At 40.4% G+C, this 22,287-nt stretch overlaps 2 protein-coding genes across 3 annotated transcripts in view; one reads left to right on the forward strand and one right to left on the reverse strand.

Moving 5' to 3' along the window:
* LOC121547241 (histone acetyltransferase KAT7) overlaps positions 1–2,798 on the reverse strand; it is a 30,990-nt gene extending 28,192 nt beyond the window's left edge. For both annotated transcript variants that reach the window (XM_041858409.2, XM_041858408.2), the window contains exon 1: positions 2,619–2,798. In XM_041858409.2, the coding sequence (XP_041714343.1) occupies positions 2,619–2,636 (18 nt within the window). In that variant the 5' untranslated portion in view covers positions 2,637–2,798. The remainder of the gene's footprint in view (positions 1–2,618) is intronic.
* Positions 2,799–5,252: 2,454 nt separating this feature from the next.
* LOC121547243 (pleckstrin homology domain-containing family M member 1-like) overlaps positions 5,253–22,287 on the forward strand; it is a 33,638-nt gene continuing 16,603 nt past the window's right edge. The window contains exons 1-3 of the mRNA XM_041858410.2: positions 5,253–5,491; positions 6,994–7,083; positions 19,294–19,541. Of these exons, the coding sequence (XP_041714344.2) occupies positions 7,030–7,083; positions 19,294–19,541 (302 nt within the window). The 5' untranslated portion in view covers positions 5,253–5,491; positions 6,994–7,029. The remainder of the gene's footprint in view (positions 5,492–6,993; positions 7,084–19,293; positions 19,542–22,287) is intronic.

The following is a 22,287-nucleotide window of genomic DNA, read 5'->3' on the forward strand; positions in this document are numbered from 1 at the left end:
GTTTTTGGTGTCTCTGAAAACATCTCAAAGACAGAAGCGAAAGAAAAACGTTTTACCTTATACTTCAGTCAAAAGACGTCCGATGACTGTGAAACACCCTCAGGACTTTCCCATACTTCTTGGCGATACAATATCACATCGATCTTACTCTGATAGGTTGAGGAATACCCATCGCAAAGAGCAAATATGAACACACCGATTTCGCAGGTTTCACAAAAAAGGCTGTCCCACAGATTTGAACGTTCTTAGCACAGCACTTGCTTTACATTTAGGCTCATGTCGTGTAAATGTCATAAAGTACAGTATTGGGATTTTTTGATATGGGTAACAACTGCCACATTGTTTTCAAATGATTTATTTTGTATTTTGACGACCACATTAGACATTTTGGGTGCGTTCGTAAATTCACTCTGGCGATCTACTCCGATTTTAGAGCACTCTCGTCTGAGTGTGCCAGAGCGCAGAATTACGGATGAATTTACGAACGCTCAACACCTGTTGAATATGGCTAGTGTCAGTAAACATCCACAAAAAAGCGTAATTAAATTGTTGCCAGCAGCACAGTTATCAACGCTCTGGATAACATGAAAACAGCCTAACCAGCTCTGCTAGGGTGAGAAAAATGGTCAGAGTGAGCTGTTCTCTCATTTAAGTCTGGAAGTAGCTAGCAAGCTAGCTAACTTTAGCCAGTTAGCTTGGGTGCTTATCTGCCGTTGTGAGGTCAGAACAACCCTACTCTTCGGCCAGTGTGCACTCTGAACGCTCCAAGAGCGAAACGCTCTGAATTTACGAACGGACAATCTGACAACGCTCTGAATTTACGAACGCCCAGAGCACACTGAGCGCTCTCAGGCACTCCAAAGTGAATTTACGAACGCACCCTTAGTGAAAACAGATTTGTTTACTGCGTTTTTTTTTTAGAATTCTCGTATAGCGTCCATTATTTGTCACTTCACCTTAGCCAAATATTGGACTAGAGGAGCCTAACGTTAATCCTTAGTCCAAGGACCTTACATGTTCTGTTTAAAGGGCGAATTGGCTCAAAGTCAAAACAGGCAAATACTCCATCTAAACGTGAATTGCGGTACGGTCCTAGAAACATAAATCCCTCTACTTTCATATCACATCTAAATAATTTCACAAATGAAAAATACACACTTACTGTTTTAACACAGTTGCAGCCGACAGTATTTTTCAACACATTTGTGGCGTCTGTCTTCCGTTTACATACAGGTGTTCGAAAACGCAGATAGCTAATTAGCACAGGTAGTCCACTCTGTCTTCCTTCTGTTTTCCATAAACAAGCGCTGTAACATGGAAATATAGCTGTGTGGGAATCCTAACCCTATAAAAAGGTGTGTATCAATTTAATATTTAGTTTTTTGAAAACTATTTCTTGTCAATATGAAAGATAAGGTCCTTATTGCTCCAAAACTAGCCACGCGTGCTAATGTTCAGACCGAGTGTTGCGCCACTTAACAAAACTCCCCCCAACAGAAGACGCCTTCCGCCAATTACTTTTATGTGTAATGTAATGGAACTGAGAGTCATAATCAAGGGCTACTAACACCCTACTACCAGTAGCAAGCATGAGGGCAAAAACTATAAGTATTTCAATCTTCTCGATGGAGCAGTGTGGAAAAGTTAAATGTGGGGTACAGTGGCATATCCCAACCCTGCATTGAGGTACATTTTCCAACCCATATCTCGCTCCAACTCCATGGTGTCGAAAAGGCGCTGCCTGGTCAATCCAACGTCTGCATTGGCCATGCAGCATTTAAAGTGATACGGCCTCTGCAGAAGTCAGGGCATTCATACTTCTTGTGCTTCGCGGAGCAGCGCAGAGCTGTTGTGAGGGAAGTTGTCAAGGAAGTGAGTTTGTGTTTATACAGGACCTCCAGCCCCCACCTACTGTCAACCAATCATGTCAATGAGGAGCCCTCCACATTGTAATTTTTTTTGGGAGGCACACAGAAATGTGGTATGTAGCTCAATTTGGCCTCTGCATGCCTATGGAGGCTGCACAATTGAGTCACACACTCCATACAGAACCTCCACCACATTTTCGGATCAAGTATAAATTGGCTTTTAATGTAACCAAGATTGCGTTCCGACCTCAGTGCAGTTCAGCGTAAACAAGCGTAACGGTAGGGTCGGTATTTTTCTGGCATTAACTAGCTAGAAGTAGAATTGTTGCTACTTCATCAGTAGCTAATAAACAATTTACTAAACGTTCGCTAACGTTAGTTAAATAATCTAACGTTAATGTATCAATTTCTAATAATTTTGATATACAGTTAACTAGTAGTTACTCACTATAAATATGAACGTAAACACAGCCTAGGTAGCTGGCAACGTTAGTACAACACAATATTAGCCTCAGCTGTCGACATAGCTAGCTTATAAGCGTCAAAAGAGGCCATCTTGGCTAGCTAGCTAAACGGTTATGTATTTTGTTTATATACAAGCTAACTAACAACGTCAAATACTTTACAATCCACACAATAGAAATGCACATTTCAGCAACGTTATGCTAGCATAGCTAACTGTTCTAGCTAGTTACCGGTATTTGACTTGGTTAGCTTATCTAGCTAGCTTCCGACCTATATTTTTCTTACCTGTCTTCTACGGGGCATTTTTGCCTTGAGGAACGTAGTTCCCCAAATGTATAATAACTGCAGTTGATGGAACTCGTTTAGATTCGTTTTTTACTTAAAACGTTTGTATGTACACACAATATTAGCTAGCTATGTCTCGCGACACATTTTCTTTACAACACACTTCCGTTTGGAACCCCTCTTGTGTTTCTGTGTAATGTGGGACTGTCTCCACTGGGTGGCAAGGTACATGGCACAAGCGATGATGTATATAAACCCAAAATCACTGGTCGAAGCCCAAAACCTTTGAAAAATACAGTACAATTATGTGTCTTTCTTTCTAATTTGTATGACTCTTTTACAGTTCTACTAGCTTACATACGAGTTGTAAAGCTATCTGTACTATGGGAGAACTATGTGTTGTCTGATTTTAAAACCAAAGCAGAACAATCAGTGGTGATGAGATGGATACTTGTGTCTTTCTTTCTAATTTGTATGACTCTAGTTCTACTAGCTTACATACTATCTGTACTATGGGAGAACTATGTGTTGTCGATTTAAAAATCATCCACTGATTGGACATTTGACCTCACATTTTATTGTGAAAAGTTCAGTTACACTATGTAACAATACAGTCTATATGGTAACAAGCCTATTTGTTCTTCACAAGGTCACTGCTCATCAAAAGGTAAATACATACATTAGCTGCTACACCATAAAGGCCTAGCTTTGCATCTAATTGATATTGGTCTCTGGACCATTGTTTGTGGTAAGAAAGTAGTTAGTATCACTGCGAAACTGCCTTTATCATCTTAAAAGATACTGTTTGTGTAATTCAACCAAACAGTATACCATGGCACTAGGCTCAATCATTCATATTCAGCAGCAACCTTGGTAAAGCGAGAGAGAAAATATCCTAGTGCTGTGCCACATTTCCTAGAGTACAAATTATGAACAGATAAAGAACAATAGTATGTTAAAGTAATCGCTTGAATTCACTCCTAATTTATCTCTCATGCGTTCTTACTTTTCTCTTTTTCTATTGCTGAACAGGGCACACACATCCTTTATTAAAACATAAAAAAATAGGAAAACACACAGGAAAATAAGTAGGACAACACTGTACCTAAAACCAAAAAAGCAGTAGGCCTGGATGCTGCTGATAGCATAAACAATGCCAACGCATTGGGCAAACCTCCAAAGAATGTGAAGAAACTATCATTGAGATGGGCAGTCTGAGATATGGCTTTTTCTTTGCGCAGTTCTGTGAAGGGAGTAGTACACAGTGTTGTACGAGATCTTCAGTTTCTTGGCAATTTCTCGCATGGAATAGCTTTCATTTCTCAGAACAAGAATAGACTGACGAGTTTCAGAAGAAAGTTCTTTGTTTCTGGCCATTTTGAGCCTGTTATCAAACCCACAATTGCTGATGCTCCAGATACTCAACTAGTCTCAAGATGGCCAGTTTTATTGCTTCTTTAATCAGCACAACAGTTTTCAGCTGTGCTAACATAATTGCAAAAGGGTTTTCTAATGATCAATTAGCCTTTTAAAATGATAAACTTGGATTAGCAAACACAACGTGCCATTGGAACACAGGACTGATGGTTGCTGATAATGGGTCTCTGTACGACTATGTAGATATTCCATAAAAAATCAGCCGTTTCCAGCTACAATAGCCATTTACAACATTAACAATGTCTACACTGTATTTCTGATCAATTTGATATTATTTTATTTTATTTAATGGACAAAAAAAATGCTTTTCTTTCAAAAACAAGGACATTTATAAGTGACCCCAAACTTTTGAACGGTAGAGTACATAGCCTATCAAAAATATGAAGGGGTAAGCAGTGGTGGAAAAATTACTAAATAGTCATACTTGGGTAAAAGGAAAGATACCTTAGAAAATACCAGTCTCTTTAGCTATCATTCCACTCCTTGTCATTGCCAAATTATATGGAGTACAGGGAGTGGAATTGAGTCAGTGTCATACTTGAGTCAAAGTAAAAAAAAAAGTAAAAGTAAATACTATATATCAAATTCCTTATATTAAGCAAACCAGATGGCATGATTTTTATTTTTTTTATTTTTTTATTTACGGACAGCCAGGGGGCACACTCCAACACTCAGACATCATTTACAAACACAGTATTTATATTTAGTGAGACCTCCAGATCCGAGGTAGTAGGGATGACAACGCATTCATTGATAGGTGTGTGAATTGGACCATATTGCTCTCCTGCCTGTGCATTCAAAATGTAACAAGTACTTTTGGGTGTAAGGGAAAATGTATATTTTCTTTAGGAATGTTCAGATACCCCAAAAAACTACTACTAGTACTTCGAAGTGTTTTACTTAAGGTACGTTACACCACTGGGGGTAAGGGTATGCTCGAGCGGAATGTTGTCCTATATTGCCAAGTGAAAATACCAAAGAATATGTGTGGTTCTGGAAGACTTCTGCAAATAGACTATTTATCCAACAAAACCTAACTGAACAGGAATGAGAAGCATTTTGTAGGGCGCTATTGGTCCAATAGGTGGTCAGTCACATCTTGTTGCCTGCAAGCACAGATCACTTTGCTACAACAAGCCTGCAAGATCTACAAGTACAGTAGATCCAGACATATCCCATGATGCATTTGTCCTCTCACTGAGCTGAACCTGAATCTGAGTTAGCTGAAGATTGCAGACACATTCGAGTCGACTTTTCTTTCTGTCTACGATTCAGTAATCTATATGGGAAAGAAATGACATCATATGATACAATGTTGCTGTCCATGTAGGAATCAAACAAGAACAACAAAGCGGCGGAAAAAAATATTGTATAGGTTTTTTTTTTTTACACAGCTAGCTAGCTTGCGAACGACAGTAGCCCAACTCAATAACACGGTAGGTAGCTAACTAGCTAGTTACGCGATGTTCCTTGTTTTTCTCTCTATTTCTTGTAAAATATACATACCGTTTTGTATGTATATTGTAAATTTTGCTTTTTATTGACATCTATTTAAGACGATAATACTGAGGGTTCTCAATAAGCTGATTTGCAGACGTAAACATTGAGCATTGAGTTTTAGGAATGATAAAAAAAGTAATGTTTTTGTGCACTACTGTAGCTATCTAGATAGACATAGCAAGGGATGGTCTCCAATGATCAAGCCATAGCTTTTGACACACACACGGTAATGTTCTGATTAGCACGAGTACTACTGCACATTCCATTTTTCTAGTTCTTCCAGGAAGTGAACCGGTGTAATTTTTGCTCTGTGGCAACATCTCTTACTATCAACAAAGACCTCAACAGACCGTCTGATTAATGTCTAGGGCACCCACTGATAGGCTAGTTCAGTTCAAACCGAAAATGCAGATGTAAGATAAAACAGTCTTGTGATCTCTAAATTGTGGTGGTAGAAGTGAGCCAGCAGAATGTGGAAATAGTCGTCTAATCAGATTATCTTTAATGTCAATGAATGTCACAGCCCTTTTAGTCTGTGTTTGCTTACTTTAAATACAGTGCATTCAGAAAGTTTTCAGACCCCTTCACTTTTTCCACATTTTGTTACGTTACAGCCTTATTTTAAAATTGATTAAATAAAATTTTGTAAATTTATTAAAAATAAAACAACTGAAATACATTATTTATATAAGTATTCAGACCCCTTGCTATGAGACTTGAAATTGAGCTCCAGTGCATCCTGTTTCCAGTGATCATATTTGGGATGTTTCTACAACTTGATTGGAGTCCACCTGTATTTACTAAATAATATAACAATGCTATATACAGGGGGTTCCGGTACCGAGTCAATGTGTGGGGGTACAGGTTAGTCGAGGTAATTTGTACATGTAGGTAGGGGTAAAGTGACTATGCATAGATAATAAACAGTGAGTAGCAGCAGTGAAGGGGGGAGTGGGGTGTCAATGCAAATAGTATGGGTGGCCATTTGATTAATTGTTCAGCAGTCTTATGGCTTGGGGGTAGAAGCTGTTAAGGAGCCTTTTGGACCTAGACTTGGCGCTCTGGTATACTTACCGGGGTCTCGATACTTATGTAAATGTCATATTTCAGTTTTTATTTTTTATACATTTGCAACAATTTCTAAACCTGTTTTTGCTTTGTCATTATGGGTTATTGTGTGTAGATTGATGGAGGGGGAAAAAAACAATTTAATCCATTTTAGAATAAGGCTGTAACGTAACAAAATGTGGAAAAAGTCAAGGGGTCTGAATACTTTCCGAAAGCACTGTATGTCAAATGTCACCTACATTGAGAAGAAAGGGGGCTGACAATGCTGGCAATTGCAGAACTGACTGACTGTGTTTTTCAGTTAGTTATTCTTAGTTCAGCTTGTTTTTGCCAGTATAACCACAGGGGATATCTTGTGTGTATGTCACAGCATTTCATGTGAGAGTAACACATCCCTGGAGGTGCGATGTTAGCCACACAGACCCCAGATACGTGGCCAGAGGCAAAAGACGTCAAGCAGGTAGGCTAAACCTCTTTTACTGTAAATGGCCTGCATAACCCCATAAACCACATCCACTTAACACTGAAAAATGGATCAGATATCTCTCACAGATAGGACCTACTCTGTTAGGGTTTGAGTGACACATGGGCAATTCCACGGCAAACGGGATTGCGCTTTGATTCAGATTTGTCACTTTAAAATGTATTCCAAACAAAACCCATTGATTGCAAAGTTTAACAAACCATACAACTCTATGCACAAGGACTACTTTGAAGAATTTACACAACATTTTACAAAAACACATTTACTGGAAGAACTGTGCAGATGCAAAGTTTGGTAACAGAGTTACAGTAAAATCTCCCTCAGTTTTTTATGCGACCACGTTTTCCCCAAAACTCTTAAATATCTGCTCTGAATTAAGATTAAAAGATATCTGTAGAAAGAATGGGGTGTCAGCTATGACATGACACCTTGAGCTTGAAAAAAATATATTTAGGTTATTGAACTACAGTAGGTGAAGTGGATTTACATCCGGTAATGGAATTATGGTAACAGAATTACATCATAGGTCCCTGATCTGTGCTATACAGAAATGCATAATTATGGATTTTAATATAATTCTCTTCATGGTTATGTAACACTGAATAGGCACACAAAGGTAAAAATATGGAACAGGCCTGTCCTTTTGCAAAGTTGGGTATTATTCTACACACTGGCTATAATTCTAATGAGCTCCGCCCCCAAACGAACACATTTGGTTGGTCCGGACCAAACCAAATCTGAAATAGCCTACATTTCACAAGTTTGGACAGCATAATAAAGTAGAGTTCATTACAGTACAGAACAGTGCAGTAAAGTAGATATGTTCAGTGCAGTACAGTCCATTATACTGTAATCTAGTGTGCTCTACTGTAATGTACTATACTCTACTGTACACTACTGTACTGCAGTGTTTTCTCTTGCAAAATGTCTAACAGTGGGGAGAAATTGGTGGGGGGGGGGGTGAAGGACTGAGAAGCTCAGTTCTGGTGACTTTTAAAAGGACATTCTACTCCAAAATGAATGAAAATAGAATTATGTCGAAACCATCTCAAATATAATTTCCACTTCCAGAAACGAGCCCAATAACATATTGGTAAAATTATTTGTTACAATTATTATAACATATTTGACCATGCATATAGCCTATGCATGGTCCAAATTATTATAAAATGTAAACGCAACATGCTACAATTTCAAAGATTTTACATCTCCTTTGATCAGGCTGTTGATTGTGGCATGTGGAATGTTGTCCCACTTAAGGCTGTGGCGGTCATGACATTTTGTCAGCAGGTGATTGTCAAGCAAATAACTGCCTGTTTCACAGTAATTGACCGTTAATTAATATAAGCACATTTAGCATCTCCTGGCTTCCACGCATAGCCTACAAGCCACTGATGCAGATCTTTGGAACATCTACATTTTAAAAAGTCTAATAAATCCATTTAATATAGCCTACACCATCACAATAAATCCATTATTTATTTTAGACAGGTCTAAAGAAACCTGATATGAAGAAAATGTAGTCTATTTCAGAAGAACAGAATAGCATACTCTGAGTTGTCCTTATGTTAGGCCCTGATCTGGCTACACTAGTTCATTTAGCAGACAAGATTTGCTTAGAATTCCGTGGCATTATTTTATATTATTTTATAGTATGAAGAATACAATTGAACATAACTGAATAAAATATAAATCATATTTTCTCCAAATGATTTCAGAGGGAGTGCGCACATGCGGCTGTGTTGAGCGGTTACACTCTGGCACTGTTGTTGGATGCAATAGATCCCAAATTAATACAACCACTGGCATAAAAAAAAACGTTTAAAAAGCAATGAGGCTGATGCAACAGATCAGAACGTTTAGCTTCAAATGTTGATAAACTATTAGGCTATTTCTTCACATTGTAAGCGCAGCAATGCGCACACGGCAGTAGGCTATAAGCGCGAATGCTCCAAAACGCAATCAATTAGCGTGAAAACACTGTTCTCAAAAGTGACTGCAAATGCAATTATGCATGTAATGCTTTATTATAAAGGTGCATTTTTATGGTGAAAATGATCTTCCCCAAACTTGAAATTCTACACCGGTTGTAAAGTGGAATAATGTGCTTAATTTTAAGAAGTTATTTGGCCACATTAGTTGTTATACAAACCTTATTGCAAAACACCAGTCTCAACGTCAACAGTGAAGAGGCGACTCCGGGATGCTGACCTTCTAGACAGAGTTGCAAAGAAAAAGCCATATCTCAGACTGGCCAATAAAAAGAAAATATTAAGATGGGCAGTCTGAGATATGGCTTTCTCTTTGCAACTCTGCCTAGAAGGTCAGCATCCCGGAGTCGCCTCTTCACTGTTGACGTTGAGACTGGTGTTTTGCGAGTACTATTTAATGAAGCTGCCAGTTGAGAACCTGTGAGGCACCTGTTTCTCAAACTAGACACTTTAATGTATTTGTCCTCTTGCTCAGTTGTGCACCGGGGCCTCCCACTCCTCTTTCTATTCTGGTTAGAGCCAGTTTGTGCTGTTCTGTGAAGGGAGTAGTACACAGCGTTGTACGAGATCTTCCGTTTCTTGGCAATTTCTCGCATGGAATAGCCTTCATTTCTCAGAACAAGAATAGACTGACAAGTTTCAGAAGAAAGTTATTTGTTTCTGGCCATTTTGAGTCTGTAATCGAACACACAATTGCTGATGCTCCAGATACTCAACTAGTCTCAAGAAGGCCAGTTTTATTGCCTCTTTAATCAGCACAACAGTTTTCAGCTGTGCTGACATAATTGCAAAAGGGTTTTCTAATGATCAATTAGCCTTTTAAAATGATAAACTTGGATTAGCAAACACAACGTGCCATTGGAACACAGGACTGATGGTTGCTGATAATGGGCCTCTGTACGCCTATGTAGATATTCCATAAAAAATCAGCCGTTTCCAGCTACAATAGCCATTTACAACATTAACAATGTCTACACTATATTTCTGATCAATTTGATGTTATTTTAATGGACAATTATTTTCTTTCGAAAACAAGGACATTTCTAAGTGACCCTAAACTTTCGAACGGTAGTGTATGTGTGAAATTAGTTTTGATTTAGAATGGACCATTATCATGCACCTGTCTCGGGGCAGGGGGAAAAAATACATGTAATCTATGCACTTAAATAGCGAATGGAGGACGCTTTTCCCGTGGTTCATTTTCATGCCAGCCTGGTAGGCTATACTCCTCTTGTAAAGCGAAGCAATGCGCTTAATATAGGAAAGTTCAGAAATAAATATAGTAGGCCTAGCCTATAGAAAGCTGATGGGATCCTCCTCTTTTAATAGAGACCATCAACTCTGTTTTCTCAGGCAATTGCATAACCTATAGAAATGTTGCGCAACATGAGCTTATTGGCTTTCAAGAAGGATTTGATTTGATTTTCGATTACATTTGCATTGATATCAGTGATTTGAGGGACAATAGTACCAGGCAGATAGCAAGTTTTGTAGGCTACTAATGACCATCAGCAGCATCAGAGCTTGGAGAAGCCTAGTTATCGTGACTGAACAGTCACGTGGAATTTGACTGCCATCTTGACTCGTGACCATCGGTGTGGTGGTAATAAGGTCACCGTAACAGCTTTAATCCCACTCCTCTTCAATGGCTGTGCGAAGTTGCTGGATATTGGCTGGAACTGGAACACGCTGTCGGTACACGTCGATCCAGAGCATCCCAAATATGCTCAATGGGTGACAGTATTTTGGCTATGGAAGAACTGGGACATTTTCAGCTTCAAGGAATTGTGTTCAGATCCTTGCTACATGGGGCCGTGCATTATTATGCTGAAACATGAGGTGATGGTGGTGGATGAATGGCACGACAATGGGCCTCAGGATCTCGTCACGGTATCTCTGTCCATTCAAATTGCCATAGATAAAATTGTGTTTGTTTTTTCTTAGCTTATGCCTGCCCATACCATAACCCACCGCCACCATGGTGCACTCTGTTCACAACGTTGACATCAGCAAACAGCTCGCCCACACAACACCATACATATGGTCTGCGGTTGTGAGGCAGGTTGGACGTACTGAAAGATTCTCTAAAATGACGTAGGAGGTGGCTTATGGTAGGGAAATGAACATTCAGTTCTCTGGCAACTCATCTGATGGACATTCCTGCAGTCAGCATGCCAATTGCACGCTCCCTCAAACTTGAGACATGTGTGGCATTGTGTTGTGTAACAAAACTGCACATTTTAGATTGGCCTATTATTTACTGTGTTATGATCATGCTGTTTAATCAGCTACTTGATATGCCACACCTGTCAGGTGGATGGATTATCTTGGCAAAGGAGAAATACGTTTTTTGTGAGTGTGGACATTTTCTGGGATCTTTTATTTCAGCTCATGAAACATGGGACCAACACTTCACATGTTGCGTTTATATTTTTGTTCAGTGTATCAGGTATGCTATTAACAATAAACATAATCTGTATCCCAACTGATGCAGCATAGTGGTTATAAATAAATTGTCTGAAGCATGGATTTGCCTCTGCATTTACCCTATTGGGCTAATCGTTAGCCATATCTCAAATGTGATCCTGTAGCCCTTTCCTGCTGTCAAATGACCAAATCGCCCTCTAGTGGCTTCATGGGTGTAATGTTATTAATATTTTTCATAATTTCCTAATTAATAAACATTGTTTTTTGTTTTTTTTACGGCCCAAAATCTGGTGTTTCATTGTCAAATGGTTTTGTTATATTTCAGTCTTCTGTGATGTATATGAAGTTTAATATTGGGATGCAAACAAAAAATGTAATACATTTTAACTCTATCTTACATGGTACAGGTGTCTTCTTTTTTAAGCTTGTAACCATGTGTGTGAGGTGTATAATTTCATTTCAAAGTAGATTTGTTTAAGACTACCAAAAAACACTGTGTGACCCTGATTTTAAAAGGTAAACTAGTTAGCATCCTTTTGATGAACTTCATGTCCCAAAAACGTGCATAAACACAGTGAATATACCCGTTAGGGTAACTTGGGGTAACACGCCCCCTTGCCTGTACTTCTCACAGAAACCACTTGGTCACCATTTTACGCCCAACACTTCCCTGTTTGCTACTACTTTTGCTCAACTAAAAATGTTATCTATTTCATCACAATTTAAGTCACTCCCCCAAAATTATTTTGAGGTAGGGACATTTTACGCAAAGTTACCCTACAATTGACCTGTGTTACGTTTATCCCCACTCTCCCCTATGCACTCATGGTGAATTGCAGAGCTGTAATGTGCTTAACCATGCCACTGCTAAAAAAAAAACCTCAAGATTTAAAATGGTGCAGTTAGCGCATATTTAGGAGTTGATAAATAATTAAATTAGGAATGGAAAGCTGGGAGCCCCCTCTTTTCAATAAAGGCCATTACAACTGATGTTTTCACGATTGCAAGAATTGTTGTGCATTGACTGCTTGTCAGAATGCAGGTTTCCATCTCTATGACACTCGTAACTAAATGCGCCTCGAGAGGAATATTTATCTCGCATAGAACACACAACAAGCCGACTAGGTAACTAGATAAACTATTCTACTATGGGGTTGTCCGATTCTTCCAAGGGCAGACTGACCAAATTTAAACAACTTTTCAATGTCCACGGATTTCCGGTGTCGGTCGGTGCTCTGTGGGTGAGGATACTTATTACAGTAAATGGAAAGAGGATAGGTAGGTGTCAGTAAGAGCCGGCAGAGGTGACATTAACTGGAGAGAGAGAGAGAGTGGCAGAGTGGGAGGAAGGGGGTTGTCCAGACTGTTTTCACAGTCTTTCTTTGACCACAATATGACAGAAAGAGAAAAAAAACAGTTATGAGCTGAACATAACAGTATGCCAGTGGAAGGGAGGACAGTAGCAGGTGACCCAACTGTGGTTTGTGACTACTATGATTTCCCATTGTAGTAGTGCTGAGCGATTTAACTGAAATGTCTGTTATTTTTCTGACCGATGTCAGCTCAGTTATTTGAATTCCATTTCGGTCTGTTTTTTTCAGTGAGCTCAAATGCATTTCACAGTTTCTCTAGCGATGAATCAGACCCAGCCTGATCTGTGCAATGTTGTAAGGAGTTGTAGTTTCCAACAGGTCGTTAACTACAATTACCATAATCCATTGCGCATCTACTTGTCCGGTCTGTGTTTCTTTTATACCTGATACGGAAGAGACTGAAGAATGCGAGATTGAGAGGGGATATAGAGAGCAGCTGTTGATTTGAGGTAAAAGTATGTGGACACCCTTCAAATTAGTGGATTTGGATATTTTGTATAAAATCGAGCACACAGCCATGTAATCTCCATAGACAAACATTGGCAGTAGAATGGACCGTACTGAAGAGCTCAGTGACTTTCAATGTGGCACCGTCATAGAATGCCACCTTTCCAACAAGTCAGTTCGTCAAATTTCTGCCCTGCTAGAGCTGCCCCGGTCAACTGTAAGTGCTGTTATTGTGAAGTGGAAACGTCTAGAAGCAACAACGGCTCAGCCACGAAGTGGTAGGCCACACAAGCTCACAGAACGGGACCGCTGAAGCACGTAGCGCGTAAAAGTACATTTACATTTTAGTCATTTAGCAGACGCTCTTATCCAGAGCGACTTACAGGAGCAATTAGGGTTAAGTGCCTTGCTGAAGGGCACATCGACAGATTTTTCGCCTAGTCGGCTCAGGGATTAGAACCAGCGACCTTTCGGTTACTGGCAGTACGCTCTTAACCACTAAGCTACCTGCCGCCCTGTAATAGTCTGTCCTCGGTTGCAACACTCACTACCGAGTTCCAAACTGCCTCTGGAAGCAACGTCAGCACAAGAACTGTTCGTCGGGAGCTTCATGAAATGGGTTTCCATGGCCAAGCTCACCACCATGCACAATGCCAAGCGTCGGCTGGGAGTGGTGTAAAGCTCGCTGCCATTGGACTCTGGTGCAGTGGAAACGCCTTCTCTGGAGTGATGAGTCACACTTCACCGTCTGTCATTCCGACAGCCGAATCTGGGTTGATTAAAAATACAATACTGAAATATCACATTTACATTAGTATTCAGACCCTTTACGGCGTACTTTGTTGAAGCACCTTTGGCAGCGATTACAGCCTTGAGTCTTCTTGGGTATGACGCTATAAGCTTGGCACACCTGTCTTTGGGGAGTTTCTCCCATTATTCTCTGCAGATCCTCTCCAGCTCTGTCAGGTTGGATGGGGAGCGTCACTGCACAGCTATTTTCAGGTCTCTCCAGAGATGTTAGATCGGGTTCAAGTCCGGGCTCTGACTGGGCCACGCAAGGACATTCAGAGACTTGTCCCGAAGCCACTGCTGCGTTGTCTTTCTGTCATATATATATATATGTGTGTGTGTGTGTGTGTGTGTGTATATGACTATATATATAGTCATGACTTGCCCTCATGGGTTGAGGATCAAACAGTCCTGTTAGGCAAAGGTTTGAACACCCCCTTTCCTGGGGGCCAGTTTTATGACTTAACAGCCGGTCATAAATAGTTTGCAGAAAAGGACACCTTTTGGTCTCTAGTATCGGAAGAAAGAATATCCCTGTGAGACAAAGGAAGTCTTCCCGCCAAGACTCCAACATCCAAAAGTGGATAATGAAACAATATTCCTACTTAAAACAATGTGGGAAATGGTCAGTGGGGATCTAAAGAATAATAATGTCATATTGTTTATTATTTTGTGATGTCATTTAAGGATGGTATCAAGTAATAACTGTAACTCGGAAAGTGTACATATTCTATCTATCAAGTTTACATCTAAATGTTGTATAAAATATATGATTAAGTATGAGAGTATTTTGTTGAAGATAGGAATGTGATTTTTGTCTTCTAAATTAGATAATAGTTTTTCATATAAACTATGCAGTGACTAGCCACGCCCCTAGTGACATCAGAGATCGTATAAACATGATGGAACACCCCTTTTACCCCGAGTGCATAAAAAGCCTTGAAAAACAAATCAACCTTTAGACCAGCATACGTGAAGCATGAGCCAAAAGTTGCAAATGGTTGAATTTCTACCAGACCAGTAAGCCCCATGGCTTAAAATGGTTGACACTCTACAAGACCAACAAGCGTGAAGCTGTATCTACACATTACAAAATGGTTAGACTAGAAAGACCAGAAAACGTGAGACGTTAGTCCACACGTTTGAAATGGAGAAACTCTGAAACTCTTAACCTCTACACGAGGTGAAGAAGAAGACAATGCACTAGACCTTATCATTTCAGTCTGCAGCTGGCATGTATAGTCGTCTAGAGAACTTTCACTAAAGACACGAAGTGGGAAGGACAATCCCTCTCAGACAACCGCTGGTACATCTGAAGTATCCATTCTAACCACAACTACGACCAGAAACTCTACCAAGGACATTGAGATCTCTGGTGGGTAAACCAGAGTCCTACATCATCAACTCAACTATCGAGGACAGCAACACCTAAATACATGTTGCATTTCTAATCCGAATGAGCGTTATTAGGGTGCATAAGTATTACGATTACTGTGAGCCTAGTCTCCAAAGTAACCACGATAGTTTGAATCTCTCTCTCCCTTCCATTCTGACCCTCCTTCTACCCAAGCAGTCATGCGAATGTTAGTCCAGTCCACTAGGGACCCGTTTTCATTGTATTACGTTAGTAATCAATAATTTATGTGTGTTTGTATTGTGTTATTATTTAGTTAGTTAGTAAATAAATAATTAAGCCAATTTGTGTATTGCTGATTCATCAATAAGGTTAGGGTTCTTGCAGGTTCAAGGATTATGCAACGTTCAGAATGAGACTGATAAAAGGTAATTATTTAATAAGTGACTGTTATCGATATATATATAACATACAGTGGGGAGAACAAGTATTTGATACACTGCCGATTTTGCAGGTTTTCCTACTTACAAAGCATGTAGAGGTCTGTAATTTTTATCATAGGTACACTTCAACTGTGAGAGACGGAATCTAAAACAAAAATCCAGAAAATCACATTGTATGATTTTTAAGTAATTCATTTGCATTTTATTGCATGACATAAGTATTTGATCACCTACCAACCAGTAAGAATTCCGGCTCTCACAGACCTGTTAGTTTTTCTTTAAGAAGCCCTCCTTTTCTCCACTCACTACCTGTATTAACTGCACGTGTTTGAACTCGTTACCTGTATAAAAGACACCTGTCCACACACTCAATCAAACAGACTCCAACCTCTCCACAATGGCCAAGACCAGAGAGCTGTGCAAGGACATCAGGGAAAAAATTGTAGACCTGCACAAGGCTGGGATGGGCTACAGGACAATAGGCAAGCAGCTTGGTGAGAAGGCAACAACTGTTGGAGCAATTATTAGAAAATGGAAGAAGTTCAAGATGACGGTCAATCACCCTCGGTCTGGGGCTCCATGCAAGATCTCACCTCGTGGGGCATCAATGATCATGAGGAAGGTGAGGGATCAGCCCTGAACTAGACAGCAGGACCTGGTCAATGACCTGAAGAGAGCTGGGACCACAGTCTCAAAGAACACCATTAGTAACACACTACGCCGTCATGGATTAAAATCCTGCAGCGCACGCAAGGTCCCCCTGCTCAAGCCAGCGCATGTCCAGGCCCATCTGAAGTTTGCCAATGACCATCTGGATGATCCAGAGGAGGAATGGGAGAAGGTCATGTGGTCTGATGAGACAAAAATAGAGCTTTTTGGTCTAAACTCCACTCGCCGTGTTTGGAGGAAGAAGAAGGATGAGTACAACCCCAAGGACACCATGCCTACCATGAAGCATGGAGGTGGAAACATCATTCTTTGGGGATGCTTTTCTGCAAAGGGGACAGGACGACTGCACCTTATTGAGGGGAGGATGGATGGGGCCATGTATCGCGAGATATTGGCCAACAACCTCCTTCCCTCAGAAAGAGCATTGAAGATGGGTCGTGGCTGGGTCTTCCAGCATGACAACGACCCGAAACACACAGCCAGGGCAACTAAGGAGTGGCTCCGTAAGAAGCATCTCAAGGTCCTGGAGTGGCCTAGCCAGTCTCCAGACCTGAACCCAATAGAAAATCTTTGGAGGCAGCTGATAGTCCGTATTGCCCAGCGACAGCCACGAAACCTGAAGGATCTGGAGAAGGTCTGTATGGAGGAGTGGGCCAAAATCCCTGCTGCAGTGTGTGCAAACCTGGTCAAGACCTACAGGAAACATATGATCTCTGTAATTGCAAACAAAGGTTTCTGTACCAAATATAAAGTTCTGCTTTTCTGATGTATCAAATACTTATGTCATGCAATAAAATGCAAATGAATTACTTAAAAATCATTCAAAGTGATTTTCTGGATTTTTGTTTTAGATTCCGTCTCTCACAGTTGAAGTGTACCTATGATAAAAATTACAGACCTCTACATGCTTTGTAAGTAGGAAAACCTGCAAAATCGGCAGTGTATCAAATACTTGTTCTCCCCACTGTATATATCTTCTAAGAGTTTAATTCAGGAGATGGTAACTTGTTAAACAACTTCTTCCGTGGTGCCCCAAATTCCTAATGAGTTAATTGTTACATGATTAATTTAATCGAGTGACAATTAAACATAGTTAGGTGATTCGATAAATAACAGTCATACATTAAAGTAAGTCACGTCACAACAATATATACTACCGTTCAAAAGTTTGGGGTCACTTAGAAATGTCCTTGTTTTCTAAAGAAAAGCTAATTTTTTAACCATTAAAATACATCAAATTGATCAGAAATACAGTGTAGACATTGTTAATGTTGTAAATGGCTATTGTAGCTGGAAACGGCTGATTTTTTATGGAATATCTACGTAGGCGTACAGAGGCCCATTATCAGCAGCCATCAGTCCTGTGTTCCAATGGCACGTTGTGTTTGCTAATCCAAGTTTATCATTTTAAATTAGCCACCCTTTGCCTTGATGACAGCTTTGCACACTCTTGGCATTCTCTCAACCAGTTTCATGAGGTAGTCACCTGGAATGCTTTTCCAACAGTCTTGAAGGAGTTCCCACATATGCTGAGCACTTGTTGGCTGCTTTTCCTTCTTGAGGAAATCAGCCTTTCTCCCTGCTTTATAAATGTTTTTGCCGCAGTATTCTTTCAGCATCAAGAATCGTTTTTTCAAATTCTGCGATCTAGACGATTTCACAGAAAATAACACATTGCACTTTGAAATCTGCAATAAAAATATTGTGCACTTTATTTTAACACTTTTTTCTTTGCTATTACAGTAAATCTATCCAAATCAATGTAATAACGCAAGGGCATGCTAATTTAAAAGATGGCTAGTCATTATTAGCCTGGTTCTGTATGGAATGCAGGTACATTATGGGACACAGGCCAGGTCATAAAACAATAAATAATAATAAAACAATTGATAAACAAACAATTGGGTGCAACCAACTGAAAAAGTTGATAGCACCAGTGGAAAAAGTTAGGAGCACAATGAAAAATATTTGAGGTAACAAGCAGTTTTCTTTGTAATAATGTTGCAATCATGACTGTCATGAATCTGCGCTCAGTGTATTTTCCATGGCACTCGGGCTGCGGTACAGTAATCAATGCAACAATTATCATCTGGTTCTCCTAAATAAAAATTCCAGGTCACACAACAAAATAATTAGGCACATATGCGAGTAAAATGTTCGCACCTGTATGTTAAAGGAAATCTCCACCCAAAAACTATCTTTTGGTATTTGTTTTATTAGTCCATTGTTGATGTAGTCCCCAAATGTTTTGCATGTCAACAATCAAGTTTTCAAGATATATAACTTTCAAAATACAGAAATACAGCCGGTATGATGCATTTTGCATCATATGATGCTGTGTTTATCATTAAAGGCCCACAAACTAAATTGCTCCCTGCAACCTTTATTGCACAATATTTTGACCCGAGGCTGATGGCTGATCCTAGTCATCATGACAAAATGTTTGATCTGATTGATGCCATAATGGAAGCAATATAATGTCCCACTGCCATTCACCTTTGGTTCTTTATGCAGAGAGGTTTTCACTCAGTTACTGTATGTAATGTTGATTTCCACATTAATAGGCCTACATTTCAGGTTGTCATTTAAAATGAGAGTGATTGTAGTTGCCCAAGTGAAAGGGAAGCAGAGAGGTAGAAAACGGAATACTATATATCCATTTTGATTTTAACCCATATTCACCATTTCTTTAGTGGATCAAAGAGAAGTTGGCGTGGTCACTCAAGGCTCTTCAGAAGCGCTACGTGATGACCGATGCCGTGGTAACCAGCGAGGATGGTGATGCCAACCTGCTGTGCTGCGCCCTGGAGGCTGTCTTTGTCCACGGCATCAAGAGCAAATATGTCCGCTCCAAGTCCGGAGGATGTGACAGGAAAGGGGGGTCCCGGGGATCCCTACCCCAACCTGTGTTCTGGAGCCTTCTCAAGACGGTCACTCACGGGTGGGTGGAAGCCTGAAGCTGTACACTAAAAATTACACTTCCCCTACAGATAGGCCTACAGACCCCTCTAGGGCAGTGTCTCCACCCTCAATCACTTTAGTGTGCTAGAGATGGCATTTGAGTATGAAAGTCTTTATGTCGGTGAATCAGTCTGTCTGTGACAGTTGCTGTAAGCATGACAAGTTGAAGTTCAAATAATGGGACATTTATATCCTCTATTATGTTGCAATAAGTGTGTATAACAAATCAAATGTATTTACACAGGGTGCCAGCGCGTCCTTAAAAAGTCATAAATTCTTAACTAAATTTAAGAAATGTTTTGAAAGGTCTTAAAAAATGTGACGGACATGACTACAGTTTTTCCGTTATATTGTTCCCGCTGCTTAATTGTTACCATCATGGGGGAAAAAATGAAAAAGATGTAACATCAAATAATACTCGAGGCATACTTGCAAGATGTTAGAGAGGGCCGGCGTTATGGGTCCCGCCCTACTGTACCTCCTTGCCCGTCCAAATCAAATATAAAAATATTGATAATTTGACCAAGACGGGCTCTGACGACAGAAAGACGCATCAATCTCAGATAAAGCATCTGAGCGAGCAAAACAGCGCCCCTCTATCACTATGTGTAGACCAGGGTTCTTCAATTCCGGTCCTGGAGGGCCGAAACACCTCTGTTTTTCATCCTCTCCTTCTAAGCAGGGGCTAATTCAGACCTGGGACACCAGGTGAGTGCAATTAACTACCAGGTAGAAATAAAAAACAGAAGTGTTTCGGACCTCCAGGACCGGAATTGAAGAACCCTGGTGTAGACCATGTATCTGATGCTGTCTGGACTAGAGGTCTTCACGTTCTAAAATGGACCTGGGGCTTTCCCACCAGGACCCGATATGCATAAATACATTTTTTGAATATAGAGACCCGGAGCCGAGGACAACTAGATCTGTTCCGTATAGACCTGGTCGGATCCAGATCCGGTCCAATTCGATCTTTAATTGAGGGAAGCAACAGAAAATATATTTTTAAAGCCACTTTATTAATCGTAGCTGATAAAGCGCAAGGGAGAGAGAGGTGCCGCTCTAAGAGGTGGGGAAGGGGCCCTCTACTGTGAGCGAGTGACACTGGGAGGAGGGAGGGAGAGACGGCAACCAACCAAGCCAAATCGCACTATAGTAGACTTATAGCTGCCATAGCTAGGTTATCTATCGGTCAGTGCTATCTTGGGTCCTTGGGACGTCTCTACCCTAAACCCTAACCATAAGCCTTACCTAACCTTAACCCTTACCTTAACCATTTTACATTTCTACTTCAATGGGATAGGGACGTCCCCAGAATCCCAGATAGCTCAAACCGTTATTTATCATCCAATATGATTACGTAGTACCTGTCTTGACTGCATTAAACCGGGAGAAGCTGTTTAAGATAGCTAACTAGCTAGGCTAATTGAGTCTGCATGCGCTTTCTTGTCCTACAGTTACAAATAACAACTCCATTCAGAATATTAAGTATAGTAGCCTACTTGTTGGCTCTTGGTCATTGTAGCCTATCCTTCTCCTTTAAACTTTTAATTCCGTAATCTCCTAACTTTTGCCACACACGGAGGCTCTATGACTGTGGCCTATTGCCGCTTTGAAGACTTCTAGTTGGCCAACAATAACAAGCTACACGCGCCACACACCACTCTCGTGAAAAGACCAGCAGCATACATTATGCAATTTATCTCGCTCTACTGCATCAGTCGCGTTCTGATCTGTACGGGTCCTTCCAGACAAGTCAGTTAAAATTACACATACCCAAGACCCGCGACAATCATATCAGATCCGACCCAGACCCGTGACATTATTTACAATTCTGAATCCGGGCCCGATCGGGTCTCAGGTATTCGGGTACAGGTGGATCCGTGAAGACCTCTAGTCTGGACAAAAAGTGTATGGCATGTCATACTCTTTTTGTCCAGACAGCATCAGATACATGGGCTACATATAGTAAGACAGAGGGGCGCTGTTTCGCTCGCTCGGATGCTTTTTCCGGTGAGATAGTTTCAGCAGAGGGGAAGAGGCGAAGCGAGAGGGCTCAATCTCGCCAAAATCTGTCAAGAATAAGCCCAATGCGTTTCTATGGGCTTAATATGCAGACCTAAACTTGTCGCCTGCCTTCCCGCCTTTGGGACAACGACTCCCATTGTTAGGGCGTAGACATGAGCCTCTCGTCATTATATACAGATCTCTGGTAACAGCCACTTGCGAATTGTAAAGAAAAGTTGGCAGGTGCACAGTGCACTGGTCGGATGCTGGCTTCCCCTAAAGTAAATTGTATAATTACTCCTGTCTAAACAAAATAATTCAAAATACTTCACCAGAGAGCATGAGTTAGCCACAGAGGATCATTAGCCAAAAAAATTAATAGCTGTGGATTTTTCCAAATCCGCAATTTGGGAAGCGTGTTGCAATAAGCCTAGCTGATTATTGAGTTGTGGCTGTCAGTGAAAACATCTAAAATATGTGTTAAGATCATGTATCTTGAGTATAATATTTGAAAATGTTGAGACAAAAAGAAGGGGAGGGTTGTGTGGCTAAGATATGGCGCGTCTCTCCAGAATACATTCACTCAGCTCTCCAGAATGCACTCAGTTGTCTCCTGCCAATTCTTGCACATTTAATTGTTTCATTGTGTGAATTGTTTGCCCTTTGATTGTTTATTTTAATAAACTCCCCATTAAGTATGTCACAAGTAGGCCTAGTAAATG

Source organism: Coregonus clupeaformis, chromosome 31 (genome assembly GCF_020615455.1).
Source record: "Coregonus clupeaformis isolate EN_2021a chromosome 31, ASM2061545v1, whole genome shotgun sequence".
In the NCBI taxonomy this organism is placed as follows: domain Eukaryota; kingdom Metazoa; phylum Chordata; class Actinopteri; order Salmoniformes; family Salmonidae; genus Coregonus; species Coregonus clupeaformis.